Here is a 16,286-nt window from a genome sequence, read left to right as displayed (position 1 = left end):
GATGTTTAATTGCATTGCAGTGCAAAACAAGATATCCCTGATGTGTGGATCAGTGAATTTTTCAAATTGCCTTTTCATGAATAGAAGCTTAAAATGGTTCTCAATTTAATTACACTGTAAGCAAAGAATGAAAAAATGTGTTTGACATGACAGTTATGTTTTGAATCCTTCTCTTAATACTCAGTGAAAATGTTTATTAGTTGGGTAATATGGATTTGTATTTCTTGAGAAAAATTTATTGCATTAATGACTGTGGTCTCCAGCTACAATGTCTATAATATCAGTGTGGGATAAAATCAATTAGCACAAGAGAAAGGGAAGGGAAGATCTTGTTTAAGATGTATCATAACTTGTCTATTTTGCTTAGGGTACATAGCCAGATGCAAGTTCTGAGGTTGTTTACTTCAGTGTCTTCAAGTTTTAGCCCTTGCACAGGTTTCCTCTTTATTTTTGTCTGTGGCACCAGCCTGGATAAAACAGAAGGCCATGTAGTTGCCTACTGTATTGCTTTTGTGCTTTTCAACTGTTGTGAACTGTTAACTGAGACAGTGGAGCTCCCCCTTCTGATGCTTTAAGGGTGCTGGTGTAAGATAATACAGTACTGACAAGGGAGTGAAAAATAACCAGTTGAAGATGTACTTTAATCTATACACGTTATCAAGCTCTCTGTGTTTTATGTGCTCTGTCTGAGCTTATACTAGATCATACCATAGAGAAGAGGTGCACAGGGAGCTTAAAATCAGTTCTGGATTTTCTTGCATCTTTGAAAGCACTGTAAGTCAGATTGGCTAGTATCCATGCAGGCTATTAAATGCTGCTTTTCAATTTGGATCATAAGCCTTTTGAAGTGAAAAAGAGAGAAGTCTGAATGCTGAAAAAGAGAAATGTTTCACATCAAAGGCATTCTTTCTATTGAGGTTTACACAGCCTTTTGGCCTCCTTATTATTATTCATGGTGTTTTTTCAGTAATACAACAGACAATTTAGGCACCTAATTTACTGATATGATAGTTCTTTTTGCTCTTCCTTAGCTTTGAAATGTAGCTGAAAAGAAACTGAAATATGTTTTTGACTCATGATAAAAGCTCAAGTCATCTGCTTCAACACAGGCCTGTATAAAAAGCTCATTTTAACGCATATCTCGCAGTAACCTGCAAAGCCCTTTGATCCGCACAGCAGCCATAGAGAGCTGCATGATACATTGTTCTCATTACCATTGTGATGTACATAACTGCTTTGGTACATAGGGCAAGTTCTAACATTCAGAAATACTGTTTTTAGTATTACACATACAACATTTACAGTAGCTTTAGGAGTTGGTTAAACTTAAACCTTGTGAAAAGCAAGCACATTTCAAGGTGTTTCATTCATTGCAGGATAGTACATCACTATTAGCAAGCCCAGAGAAAGCAGATCTTCTCCTCTAAGTGGTGCTCAAATTGCTGAGTGGGCAGTCCAGAGAGGCATCCCTTCCATATTGTATTCCTTTGTGTATAAATAACATCCTACTATGTAGGATGAGGCCCATGTCAGATCTGGTGGACATGTACTTTAGACAGTGTTCATCAAAAGAATGATAGAATATCTTCACCCATATTTATATGCGTGGAAACAAAATGATATGTCCTCGATAAATGCGGTACTACCGGCTCTTCCGCAAGTAAAAATAAGCAAAGCCTCTGCAACATCCTGACTACATTTGTAACACCAGGAAAGGGAATTGTCTGTGTAATCTTGACATTACGGTAGTTTGAAAATACCAGAAGCCTATATTCGTGCTTCCAAAGACATAATACCATTGTCAGGTCTAGGCGTCTAGAGAATATACTAGAATAAGCACCCCGGCTTACACTTTCGCTTGCTTTAACAGCTTCCCTGGTTGTCTCTGTGACAGATATCCTGAGGAAGGGCATCAATGTGCCAAAGGCACTATCTTGGACTCAGTCATACTCCCTGATTAAAATTTTATTTTCATCACTAGCATTCTATTCTGACTGTTTCTTTCCATGTTCGTACACATTCGGCTGCATATGCAGCTAAGCAGGAGTCATTTTTCAGTGTGAATTAAAGGTTCCCTGATACTAGGCATAAATATGTTAATTTTGTTTGTTCCAAAACAGAAGAGCTGCCTCAGTAGGAAATGGTGGAAAACACAATTCAGGACACCAGCAAAAAAGTTTTCAGGGTACAGACTGAGTCATACATAAAATTTCAGGCAAAAATAAATCCCACAGTCTTACTTACCCAGAGGTTGTCCAAGTGAAGTTTAATGGTGTTTAGAGATAAAAGAGGTCCAGAAAATTGATGCATTCAAAATAGTATGAGATACAGTGTGTGGAATTTCAAAACATAAATATTTAGACATAAAATGAGGGGCGACCTCATAACAGTCTTAAAATTTCCTCACCAGGGAAAGAGGAGGGGCAGGCACCGATCTCTTCTCTGTGGTGACCACAGAGGCAATGGCATGAAGCTGTGTCAGGAGATGTTTAGGCTGGATATCAGGAAAAGGTTCTTCACCCAGAGACTGGTTAGGCACTGGAACAGGCTTCCCAGAGAGTTGGTCATGGCACCAAGACAAAGTTCAAGAAGCATTTGGGCAATGCCCCCAGGCACATGGTGTGATTCTTGGGGTGGTCCTGTGCAAGGCCAGGAGCTGGACTTGATCCTTCCAACTGTGGATATTCTGTGGTTCTAAGATTGTGAGGAAGAAAACACAGATATCTGGATTGAGGAGATTTAGTCACAGTATGTGGAAATGACTGATATTAGAGTACCAGAAAATATTTAATCAAGGAGAAGATGGTCAGGTCTTTGTAACATGAATTGTTTTCCTACAAAATGGAAGATTTCAGGTTTTTTATGTTAAAAAAAAGCAGAAGCTGCAAATACCACTCAGCAAGAGATGCAAAGCTTTAAAGTAGTGTGTTAGTTCCTCTCGCTTTAATAACATCCTTGACATATAAGCTGTTCATATTCTTCAGAAACTTTAAGATGTGACTGAGGATATTTAAAGCTAAACTTAACACAAAAAAAGAATCCATTATTTTTCAGAAAAAGCACAAATAATTTGACATGATGCCTTTAAAAAGTTGAATTGCAAGGGATTTTTCTTTTGAAACACTTAAATTATTTTTGACACGTCTTCTTTGAAAAGCGTATCTTTTTGTTCCCAGATACTTTTTTGGTATGGCTGGTAGATTCTCTTTTAATGTCAGCACTTGAAATAACAGTCAAATGGACTTAAATGACCTAATGAAGTTGATTTTAACCCAGCCGACTGTTCTAAAGCCATAATTTTAATTGATTAAGAGTCTCAATAAGTTGGTATTAGCTCACAATCTACTAAATATATTAAAGTATAATATTGTGACAAATGCTTTCATATTGAAGATATGCTGGTTGCATACACTAGCAATAAGAATGCACCCTTTGAAACAACAAGCAGCATTTCTGGAGATGGATGCTTTTGACTCCAATACACTCAAGACTAGAAAGGGTATTGTGCTTTTTCAGCTGCCCAGGTGTATGGTACTGGCTATGCAGAGCACAATGCAAAAAAACTTCATACAAATCATTACAATCCTGGAAAGCTGTGAAGAACTCAGTGTTCTTTAGAATACTGCTGTTTTCCTTATTGAGGATAAATTATGCGTTTCAGACAGTAAGGCTGTTAAATAGCAATCAGTACCATATGTATGACTTATTAAAATGATAAAACTATTTTCTAGTGTTCTTAAAAAACTTTTGAAAATACCTACACCTTAAAAAAAACCCAAAACCAAAAACAAACCTCAAGAGTTTTTAAGCAGCAGCTTGAGTAAAGAAGATTCTAGATTTGATCTCTCCTGTTGTCTAAAACACACCCCATTAAATAAAATCTGTCTCATTGCTTTCATTTTGGCCTTTTCAAGTTGTCATGTTCTTTTTCAGTCCATACACAAGCACATCAAGATGGCATTTAACAACCAAAATCATTCCTACTCCTTTCTCTGTTTTTCATTGTGAGAGGACTACACTTGGGTATCTTGTGGCAAATAGCAGTGAAAGGAATAGTGTGATGTGCTAAAAATGTGGGGGGAGAAAGGAAAGAGATTAAGCCAGAAAACTAATTTTCTGAATCTATTATGGATTCTACAAAATTATTTAGAATTTCTAAACCCTCTATGTGAGAAGGAAGAAGAATAGAAAGAGTAATTACTCTTTAAAACTTGGTTCTTGCAAGTCATCATGGGAAGTCTATTCTCACAGGAGCAATTTCCATTCTGCTAAAACATTGTTTAATTTGCAATGAGCCAAAAGTTATGTACAAAAATGCAAATCTAGTACTGCCATTTTTATGTTGCTCAGATTTTTATGTTCAGATTAACTCTCTCTTCTATTATGAAGGCCATTCATGTAGACAAACACATACTGTTGGATAGGGCCCTATATACAGTGTACTTGTTCTTGTTTCTACTCACAAAATAAGAGTCTGGATGCTATTCTAGCAAATAAGTATTAATTTAGTAATTCAGGCTTTACTACTGTTTACAAATACAACTAGCCATATACCTTGTAAAATGAACTAGTGCGCTTACGTGTGAAATGTAATAATTTATTTTTATAAATTATGTAGTGTTGGTTTTATTTTTGGAATCAATATCTGAAAACAGTTTGTCACAAAATATGGCCTGTTGCAAGACTGCAATACTAAACCTGTTTTATGCTGCTCTGAAGGTTGGTTTTCTTTAAGCAAGCTAGAACAATAATACAGCTGTTGTTTGGTGGAAATATAAAGGTTTGCAATTAAATATTCTTTTTGTTTTACATAGAAAAAAATTATCCACAAGAACACAACTACCAAACACACATGAATCATGTATTGTGATATCTAACCTCTAGAACTGTTTCTCAACGAGCAGAAAAAAATCAGAATATATGTTGCAGAGTTGTTACAATCCTGGTGTGATGATGAGCTAGGTGAATTTATATGTAAGTTTCCATATGTAAGTTCTCTAATGGTCAATTTATACTTTTCATCTTCTGTTTAGGACTGTAAACACAACACAGGTGGTTCATATTGTGATAGATGCCTTCCTGGCTTCTATGGTGATCCTACTAAAGGGACAGCTGAAGACTGTCAGTTGTGTGCTTGCCCCTTAAATATACCTTCTAACAAGTAAGTTGTATATTTATTGCATATTACACTTTTTCATTTAGTAAATTGCATGATTTCTTGATTTATATTTTTGCATTTACACTTGAAATCTTTTCTTGTTTCAATCAAGTAATATACTCCGCAGTATAAACGTTTAATTTTTGCAGTTGTACAGAGTGCTTCACAGACAGGCAAAGATCAAGATAAAAGCTGGATGAGACTAATTTAGAAAGAACAACACAGAATTTCCATTTAGAATCACTTTTAGAATCAATAACTAGCGTTTGCTTGTCTGTCCTCCTTAAGAGTTGTTGTTTAAGTGTGAAAGCTCAATTTACAAATTTAATGGGTAGGCTTTTTCAGTAACTGAATTTAAAGTCAATTTATGTTGATCAGATAAAATAGTGAATTTTTCTGCTCAGTGATTTGTTTGGAATCTGAATTCATCCTTAGATCTTACGAGCGAAAATATTGTGTCAGCATATCTCAGAATAATCGCTATTGTTTTATTAAATAAAATACTAGTGAAAAGTTATTCAAAACTCTGATCTAAGAACCAAAAGCTTTCTATGCTACTCCATAACCTAATTTAATAGACTGAGTAGCTTGAAGATTTTTTCATTGGTTTTGTCCCAGTCAGTACCTGAAAAATAACAGTACCAAAATAATTTTACATGATGTAGTTGAATAAAACTGAACCCCATCTGTGGCATTGCATCCCATTAAAATTGCACTGTTCAGAGAAGGAATAGCCTAAGCACTTATGAGCAGAAATTCCAGGAGATTGTAGAATGGGAGCCTGCCTTCCTGTTAGCACGGCTCTTGAGTTGGTTTTATTAGATCTATATGGGTTTATTATATCTGCTGCTCAGGCATAGTTCCTCTGACATCCTCATTACTTAGTATTTTCTTGCATCGTTAATTAATTATCTTTCTCTTGTTTGAGAACACTATGCTGACAAAGCAGGAGAAACACTATCACATTTCAGTCTTGCACAGACGTGCAACAAACCAGGTAAATAGGTTGAATTTAGGTTTTGATTGGCAAAATGCCTGGAGACTTCCATTATGTATTTGTCAGAGTTCTGTGTGCTTTACTTTTCTTTTTTGAAGTTGAGAGTCCTCTTTTTAATATTTACTTTTCTTAAAAATTATAGGTACAAATACACAGTATAAATGTTCTTTGAACTGTGAAACTGTGTTAGTCCTGAATCCTACAAAGTTCAGCTTTGTAGAACTCACTGTAAGGTTCAAGGTCTCATGACATTACAGTTATAGACCAACTATTTAAAAAAGAAGTTGTTAAAGATTTAATGTGTTACTCGTAGGCTGTTAAAATACTTGTTTTTCTTTTTTACTTAGTTGACAGTGAGTTTGTTATGCTAGGGAAAATGTTTGTAAACAATTCAGATTTCTTCACATGAAAAATAAAGAAACTTCTACCAAATTCATGTGTTATGTTCTTTCTGAGTAATTGAATGAGTTACAATGACTAATTGTATGTACAAATTATTGTAAACAGCTTTTATAGATTTTAATTCCTGCAGCATTTAATTTCTAACATGACATAACATGACATCTGTAGGTCTCTAAGCTTAATACTAATTTCCTTCTACACAGAGAATATTGTTCATGTAATAAGCCTGAGAGATATATTTTTATTAAGAAATAAGTTTTATCTTTTATAACAATCTAATTTCTTTATGATGTTTGTAGTGGTTCCCATCAGTGTTCTCACAGCACATGACTCATTTTCTTTGCAGTGCCACATAAGGTGGAGGAGAAGTGTTCTGTTCATTTTAGAAATGATGTGGTGATGGTATTGTTCCATAGTTGACTTAAGTCCTTCTCCTATTTTCTAACGGCAGGAATTTCCATATGCAGTCATTGAAACCAATTATAAAACTGCCTTCTGAAGCACAACAGGCATGAGTGGCTTGCCATACGTCAAACGAGAGCACTTAGCCAAACCAGGAAACTAAAATTAAGTTATCTAAGCTTGTTTTCTACATCCTGGGCTATATTTTCCACTTTTTGCATATATCTACACAAATGTGCTTATATCATGCAAATGAGATCAATACCTATATTATAAATGGTATATGTAATGGATGCTTGACTTCTTTGTCCTATCTCTTCTCATTAAGGTACCACTCTTACAAACCGTTCTAACATTCTTAGTCCTTAAGGAGTTTCAAATAAACTGATTTTCTTCTATAAAGATTATCAGACATACTACTAAGTAATTTTTTCTACTAAATGTAGATGTCTGGGATAATTACTGCTCTTCTCTTGATGTGTTGATAAATTTAATATAGGTAACAAAGACCCTGACAGGAATGCTTTATCACTGAAAATGGGAGATAGAAGATATCTCACTAAGCCTGGGAAGGTCACAAGTAAACTCACAGCATGTGAACTAGGAATTCGAGTCAATCACAGAATTTTAATATTTTCTTGGAGTATTAAATAAAATCACAGACAAATTCTCAAGGGATATTTTCCATAACATACTTGTAAGCCTCTAGGAAGTCCTGTCTCCCAACATAGACTTACCACATATATACCCATACTGTGTATTCATATTGTCCCATGTCCTTTTATTAATGTTGTTATCTTATGTAAAAACAGTAAAAAGTGATGATAAATCAAGAGGGACTACTATTTTTTGAAGCTTATTTTGACAAATCGATACTTACAGTTCTTTAGTATTTAGCACTAGCAAGTAACAAGGTTCTTAATAATCAGAAAGATAAACCCTTCTTAGCTTGATATCACGTATTTCTTTATAGTATGCAGATTGGAATTTCTCAGTATATTAGTGTTTAGTGTTGAGATGTGGACTATTAAGTCAGAGAAAGAATCTAGGAGGCTAGGTCTGAGCATAACCCTTAAAACATGGAAATTCTACTATTGATTATTATTGCTTAGTTATAATAAGAGCATCATTATTATCATTATTATTATTATCATTATCGTCATCATGATTACTACAACATTTTAAATGTATACAGTTGAATTCAGAGTTCTTGGTGAAACTTTGGTACAGTCAGTTTTGTTCAATGCTGTAATGAGCTGTGATAGCGTCTCCACAAAGTTTCCCATGTAGCTCTTGAAAAGAGTGAGGTTGGGACTGAGAAGCAGGAACTTATTTGAAGTAAGTCAGTTGCTGCTGATTATATTCAATGATAATGTGTGCTTTCATTGCTATTAAAAAATAGAACGAGCAATTACTGTTTCTTCAACTGACTCCTCATGCATTTGTGGATCTATTATTAAGTAAATGACATTGGAAAATAACACAAACATAATCCTTATGGGAAAGAGAAAAATCCCAATACCTATCTATGTTTGTTGGACCTGACATTCCCACACTTCTCTTACTGATCTCTTATGTCTGTGAGATAACACGGAATAAAGAATAACTGAGGACAGATCGTAGGATGGATGACTCCTGAGAAGTGGGGTCTAGGCACCAGCATCTAATCACATTAAATTACCCTAATTAAGGTTTTCTGCCTTCCCGGTGCTTATTATTTTCCAGAAACTGTCATGGTATATCCTGCTTTAATACATCCAAGGTTGGATTATATCTATTTGTTATTATTGTAGAATGAACTGTTTGAATATACCTTCCTTCTGATGTCTTTGTTGGAGCAATTCTGTTGCTTCTCAACTTCTCTTTTCCTAGGTTACAAAAGATAAATTTAGTGTCTTCTTTTCAGGTAGCTGCTTTGTTTTCCCCTTGTGAATAGTCACCTCACTATGTACCTGCTCCTATTCTTTTATTTTTATTTTTTTCCTTTTTCTGTTTTTCTATTTGTTCGATCAGAGTTGATTGCCATTGTTTAGATGAGGCCTTATAAAGATGCTCATATGTCTCTGTCTCTAATAATCATTACAGAATTACAGAAAAACAGATTTCCTCTTTTTCTGTGTAGTGTCTTTTAGAGTGTCAGGAGGTTTCTTCAGAGAAGTGTGTTAAGAGAGAAAGATTATGGAAAGCAAAATGCTAACAGTGAGGGAACACAGTTCAGCGTTAAACACAGACATTGAGAGGAGGAGCTTGCAAATGCCTACAGTATCTTTATTAATAAAAAAAGAAAAAACCAAAACAGCCAAAATTAATTAGAGCATAGCAAAGAGGTAAAGCCTTCTAGTCTGCAAGCTATTCTTAAACTTCAGCATGCCTGTGTGGCCTGTAGCTTCAGGTCATTGGCACTTGATTAACTCAAATGTGTTCTCTGGGAAGCTGCACCAGATATTTGCCTTTTTGCCCCTCCCCTTTCTTGTTCACTGGGTTCCTTTCACAGCCGACTATACACAAAGTTAACTGAGTTTTTAATCAGTTGTCCCTCAGAAAGATTTATATAGGGGCTGCATTATGGCATAGATTGTTTTGCCAGGCCCTGGGGGGCACAAACAAACAGCTGTGCATTCCTGCCTTTTTAATGGTATCCAGACCACTCAGTGGCAGGCTCAAGTCCCGTAATAACAGGCTATTGGGATGCTGCCATCCGTTGCTCTATATTCAGTGTCGCAGAAATAGCAGAGTCATTCCAAATTCAATTTGCTGGAGTCGAACTTAAGCCCTATGTCCTAGACCAGAATCACTTTTCCTCTGCGCTGTTTTGCAAATTAACCATCTCTAAAGGGGGAAGAGAATTATGCTGTTAACCACCTTTTCTTTATGTTTTGTCTTTGTCCCCCTTCTTTCTCAATATCAACAACACAGCTTTAGCCCAACATGCCATTTTGACCGAAGTCGTGGATTAATATGTGATGAATGCCCTGCTGGATATGTGGGACCACGCTGTGAAAGGTAAGCAAGCACCATGCTTTTAACCATATGACATCTGAAACAAAAGTACTGATCACATGAAACTGTTCTACCTTTTTATTACTTCCCCTTCTTATCCCCATTCCTGTGTTCCTAAACTCCCTGAAGAAATTCCTGTATATTTTCCTTTGATATTGCATACATTCATTGGTATTTTTCTAGTGCTTGTTTTATTATTTTATGGTAAAATGTAAAGTTTCCAAGAAGCATTTTCTGAGAAGTAAGAGTCTTTGTTAAAAAAGTTTCTTCTAGCATTTCTGTCACTCTTCTGTGATTTTTATAATTCTTTTGTCTCTTTTTTCATTTGAACATTTAGAGCATGGTGAATCAAATATGCTGTAAATTACTGATGCCTCTTTTAGAGAAGTCAATATGCAGAAAAAATACAGCTCTTCTAACATGTTATTTGTAGATTTTGATTGTTTTTAAAAAGAATATTTTACATTTTTGTTGCTTCTTGTTCCCTGTTGCAGTCTTTATTTAGCAAGTAGAACAAACTATGTTTTAATGAAAAAAACATCATTCTTCTTTGTCAAATAAATAGAAAAGCTCAATATATATTTCCTACACTTATTACTACCTCTACAAAAGCATTATTCTGAAAGGATCATATAGAGAATTTAAATGAAACAGACGGCTAACATGAGTGCTGGTGCTAAGCTCCCAGGAACCCTCTTCCACAGGAGGTGAGACCACACAAGCAAAGGGATATAATCACTGTATCTGCATACCTTTGGTCCCTTGAGTTTTCACATGGATAAAACAGCTTTCAAGAGCAGTTAATATGCCAGGAGACCTCTGCTAGTTGTTTGAAGGTCATGAGGAATCGCTATTGGCTTTGTCTCCATTATCCCAGTCCCCTATGCCCCTGCCAATGGCACCCACTGAAGAGGGGCTGGCAAAGTTAAGGGACGTGAAAACATGGCACTTGGATTTTTTAGCAGGCTTTTGCCATTTGGCACTTCCACGAGCTGCTTGAAGCGTTTTCCAATGTAAATCCTAAAAAAGGTAAGGTTTCTGAATGAAGACTTACAATATTCTGGCTGAGATGAGAAGAAATAGGGATGAACCAAGAGGAAGAGCCAACCAGAAAAGCAGCAACCTGACCATGTGCTGTGAATCTCCCTATAGTCCTGTCTTTCCAATTTGCAGCTATTTCCTTTTAAATCCCCTGTTGTGCTATAACTGTCCTAAAGTGATAGTGCAGGCTGTCACCTGTTTCCACCCATCATCACCAAGTCTGCTCCTGCTGCGTGCTATTTCTGCCTGTCTTTTACTGTCTGTCTTGGAAGTCATCACCTTCTTTCAGCTAGTGGGCTGTGAAGTTAATGATGGCAGGAATAAATCACATCAAGAGCACTTTGGTGGCAGTTTGTCAATGCAGGGTCATTGACAGCTTCCATTAGCAACAAGTGCTGTTTCTGAGTGGAGCACAGGCTGTAGATGAAGTAGGACAGAATCTGAATAAATGATGAGCTTGGATTTTAGCCTGATTTCCTAAGGAAACGAGGCTAGTGTGATCTTTTTGTGCATGTCTGCCTGGCTGCCTGCAAAGTCATCTGAACTTGTAGGTCAATTTCAGCCAAATTTGGCAGAAGGATAGGAGGTCTCAAAGATAATAATTGTTCCCAAAGGTTTTCTGAAAAGAAGTGGCTGAATGGAGGTTAATAAATCAGGACATGTCATAGCTAAGGGGGAGAATATTGTGTGAACTCACACCTGATTAAACAGCAGAGAATACACGAGATAGAGAGAGAACAAGAGAGATTACTAAATGTTCTGCCCATAAGAAAACTTTCACAGGGCAAGGAAAAAGTGCTACTGTAGCCTGAGGGCTTACTCCCTGCTGAATAGAACATCCTGCAGCAAATTAGCAGCCCTTAGCCTTGTAACCATAAGATATAAATCCGCTGGAAATTAGACCATTAATTCCAATGCTCACAGAACAATTTGCTTTTAATTTTAACAAGTTGCTTGGAAATGTCTGCAGCTGTCAGTAATAATGATCAGGAGAAAGCATGTCACCTTTTGCTATTAATAGTGATTGTATAATTGCTGAAAGAGTTTACATGAAATTCTTTTTCATTTTAGCAACTACAAAGTGACAAGTGATCTGAGCCACGTGATTCATTAGCTGAACAATCCTAAATTATCATGATATACTAAGTATCATGAAGTGAGCATGCACAGCACTGTACTTATTCATCCTAAAAAAATGTCCTGTCCCTAGAGAGATACATACACATGTCAGAGTTGTAAAATGCCAAAAAATTGCTACTTCTTTCACCTGTACTCTTCAGAAAAATGTTGCCAAAATTGCTCAATGTTCTGAAGGGTCTAGCTCATAACACCATTGAAATAATTGCAGGTATAAACTGTGTTGAGAGTTACCACATACCTATAATTGTAGAGAAACTCCAGCTTTCCCATTTAATATTTTTCCCCAGCAAATTAGACATAAGTTTTTTTCCTTTTCTCACTGCTCACTTTTCCAAATACATATGAGGTAAGATGGACATTCTCTTAACTTCATAGAAAGGATCTATGAGAATATCCTGGGCTCAAAGAATGGCTTTTTGACATTTACAGGGTGATGATATGCCTTTTCCAAATATAGTCTTGATAGAGATAAGAGCACAAGGCTTTAGGGAAAAGAAGCAAAATGGGTGAGAGTCTAGCTTTTCCTGTAGTACTCCATCATTTATGTACATAGTTCCAGTAACCTTTTCCTTCAAGAAGGAGAGATGAGAGATCACACCTTATGTGTGAGGAGAAGGGTGAGCTGGGTCATGTCCTACCTTCCCCCCACCTTCCCCATTCTTCAAGTCTAGCACAGAGTGCCCCCAGCCACAGTCTCTCACAAGTACTGTGGCTTCAAACTACTGCTCATTCTAGCTAATATAATTCTTCCACTAGTGCCAGAGGAGCAATTCTGTATTCCAGTGCTGATGGGAAAAGGGTCAAACATTTCAGGAGATTTGATACAACAAATGTGTTATGCAGGATTGCTTACAGCTTGCAAAAGTAGGCACTCTGACGTTAGAAAATGCAAGATTTATAGTTGGTCACACAACAATAACATCTGTGCTGGGCGTCCGAGTTAAGATATCTAACTGTGTACTCACAAGTTTCTTTCTCCACAGGGCTTTTGCCTGATTTTGTACGCAGGTTGAATGCACATAAATTTCAAGGCGTCTGTACAAATAGTATTTCCAGACTTTAAAGTGTTTGCATGTGTAGCCTTAATTAACTCTGTCCCAAGGGCTTTTTTTCCAGTAAATATAAAGAAATGTATAAAATAGACCTACCTGTGTTTCTGTGCGTACATGTGTACATACACAGCACCATACAGACTGCTATAAGGAATATTAACTCCATATGGACCAGGCCCAGTACACATACATATACATATATTTAAATAGTATCCCTGTACTTGGTACCAGTTATGCTAAATAAAACCAATGTCAGTCACAGACACACCTACATTTGAGACTAGAAGAGAAAAATATGGAAAAAAAATCTTTCTTTACTGCTTTTACTCCTATTTTTGTTTATTTTTTAATCTCGGGGGTGTTATGCTGCACTTAGCAGTCATTTATTTACACATATGTTTTGTGTAATGCATAAAAGTAATTTTCCATGCCAAATACATTATTGGTGTTTGTTAATCTAAACCTTGCCAAACATATAATGCTTTCAATCTGAGAAGAGTAGCTGAAGTAGGAATGTCCTTAAGGGAATAAAGATGGAATCAGTGGGTTTTTTAATCTTCCGCTACTACTTCAGGGAAAGTGGGAGAAAAAGAGGAAGACTTCACATATACACAGTTTTCTTTTAAGCTGAACTGGTTTACTGCTACTTTCAGGATCATCTTCATTGGATTTGAGATTATGTATGTATATAAGTAGAATATGGCTAAGAGATGGTAGTGGGTTTTTCTAATTTTAATTATCAGAGTCTAAACTGCTGAGAACACAAAGAGTTATCGAGGTCTCCTGCTATTAATAGAAGGAAATTATTAGCAGTGCATTTTGCACAAATCCTTGGGGTATTCCTTCTGTGAATTGCTTGGCAAGTTTCTGTGAATGCTGTCAGATACGGAACTAACTCCTAAATAAAAATGGAAGAGGAAAACGAACACAAAATTAACTGAAATCAAATAGATTAGTAGGACTGAAAGATACAGACAAATACACCAGTAGTAAGTGAGGGAGAACTTAGCAAAGTGTGGATTAACTTCAGACATAATCTGGTCTAGATAAAGTAAGATAGCTGCATAAATTATCCAAATGTTCTTGGTTTTTCATAAAACATGGCTGTTAATTGTTACGTATTAAAATACATTCCTGGCCATTGTAACTGAGATATCATCACTGAAAAAGCCAGTTTATTTTGGTGAAATTAAGCTAAAAATCAGTCTTTTGTGGTTGCTGAGATATCCTTCATAAAGGAAAAAGGTATCCATTTCTTTACAGGGAATACAGTAAATGGCTACATTCATGACAGATTCTGAAATAAAATGCCTGAATTATTCTAATGATAAGATTTTGATGTCTTGTTGCTATGAGGAGATAATTGTGAGAGATAACTATGATAGCACAGTGGGCTAGACTGTGAAAATTTTACTCATGGTCTTAAGTGCTTAAATGCACCCAGACCGATGGAATATTTATACATATTATTCATCTATGGTCTGCATTGTGTATGTTTTTAGAGAATCCTATTTTATGTAATCTCTTACTGCAAAAAAACTCTTCAATTAGTTCCTACTGTGATTTCCTCTCTAGTCTCAGTTATCCATTTCTTATAATCTTTGTAATCTTTGCTAATGATATTGAATAATATTTCACAAATGTTTAGACAGCTTTGCTTAGGATCCGGTTGAAAGATTGATGAGATATTCTGGAAGCAAGGAAAAGGATGAGCTCGATGTACATAAAGGGACAAGAGTGAAAGCAGAGTGGAGCTCTACATTCCTTTATTAGGATGATACACAAAATCTTTGCTCAACCTTGCCATCCAGTACCATTACAAAGTAGAGAGGGTATCTGTGTACATTAGAACTGCATTCAAACTGATTTTAAGATAGTAGGAACCATTAATTTATGCAATGTGTTTTATGTACTTTCTGTTTTCTTTATGCTAATTGAAGTTCATCTGAGATGCACATGAATAACTTCATTAGCTAGAACCAGGCAATTTTTCTTTTTTTCTTCACTGTCTACAAGTTACTCTTACTATGAAGTGTGAGCAAATGTACTGGAAAGGGAAAGCAGACCAGAATATAAATAGGAAATAGGCTGTGAGATGAGTAGTAATTTGCTTTAAATACAGAGTCATGTTAGGTCAGATTCACTAACCTGTGAATGGTTCACATGGTCCTCACAGGAAATTGCTATTGGGCAAGGTGGAAAAGAAGGTGATATTTTTAAACAATTCTCTTAAAATGTGAAAGGCACAGTACACACCAACATAGTTCCTCTGACAATGAGCAATCTTTTTGTTACCTGACCCTACACAGAGATTAGCAATCCATTAATTTAATAAATCTGACCATACAGTAGATCAGGGGAAGACTAAGTCAGGGGAGGATCTTGTTAGATAAACAAATTTATGTCTGTATTACATTCTATTTTTCTAAACTAAACAAGTTTTTAAGGTATAGGGAAAAAATCATCAGCCTCACCGGTAAATGAGTACAGGACATCTAGACATGATATGCTGAAATACAAAGCATATCTAACACAGGATCATAGAATAGTTTGGGTTGAAAGGGACCCTTAAAAGTCATCTAGTCCAACTCCTCCCCCCACCCTAGAGTGCAAATAAGATTTCTTGATATACTTTGTCTCTCCTTCAGTACCAGTGACAAGATTTTTCACCCACTGAAGTCTAATTACTAGCAGAACTGGCAGGATTTCAGTTGGTACTGTGTCTACAGTGTTGTTAAAAAGGAGAAGGAGGGAGAAAGACAAAAGACACTTAAGACACACTTGGGATAATTTTTTGTGATTAGGGAGGCAACAGAATTAAATATTTCTAATGAGAGGATCATTTAATAGTCCTAACCGATGATGTCTTTTACTTTAGGTGTGCAGAAGGCTATTTTGGACAACCTTTAATACCAGGGGGATCATGCCAGCCATGCCAGTGTAATGACAACCTTGACTTCTCCGTTCCTGGCAGCTGTGACAGCTTGTCTGGTGCTTGTCTGATATGTAAGCCAGGTACAACAGGCCAATATTGTGAGAGGTGTGCTGATGGATATTTTGGTGATGCTGTTGATGCAAGGAACTGTCAACGTAA

At 36.2% G+C, this 16,286-nt stretch overlaps 1 protein-coding gene across 1 annotated transcript in view; it reads left to right on the top strand.

Moving 5' to 3' along the window:
- LAMA2 (laminin subunit alpha 2) overlaps positions 1–16,286 on the top strand; it is a 273,953-nt gene that overhangs the window by 124,852 nt on the left and 132,815 nt on the right. Inside the window, exons 16-18 of the mRNA XM_018078006.2 lie at positions 5,034–5,161; positions 9,876–9,962; positions 16,071–16,282. Of these exons, the coding sequence (XP_017933495.1) occupies positions 5,034–5,161; positions 9,876–9,962; positions 16,071–16,282 (427 nt within the window). The remainder of the gene's footprint in view (positions 1–5,033; positions 5,162–9,875; positions 9,963–16,070; positions 16,283–16,286) is intronic.

This window comes from Manacus vitellinus, unplaced genomic scaffold, assembly GCF_001715985.3.
Source record: "Manacus vitellinus isolate BGI_N305 unplaced genomic scaffold, ASM171598v3 scaffold_4_pilon, whole genome shotgun sequence".
Taxonomy (NCBI): domain Eukaryota; kingdom Metazoa; phylum Chordata; class Aves; order Passeriformes; family Pipridae; genus Manacus; species Manacus vitellinus.
The sequence above is the reverse complement of the archived record's forward strand: the minus strand, read 5'-3'. Positions and strand labels throughout refer to the sequence as shown.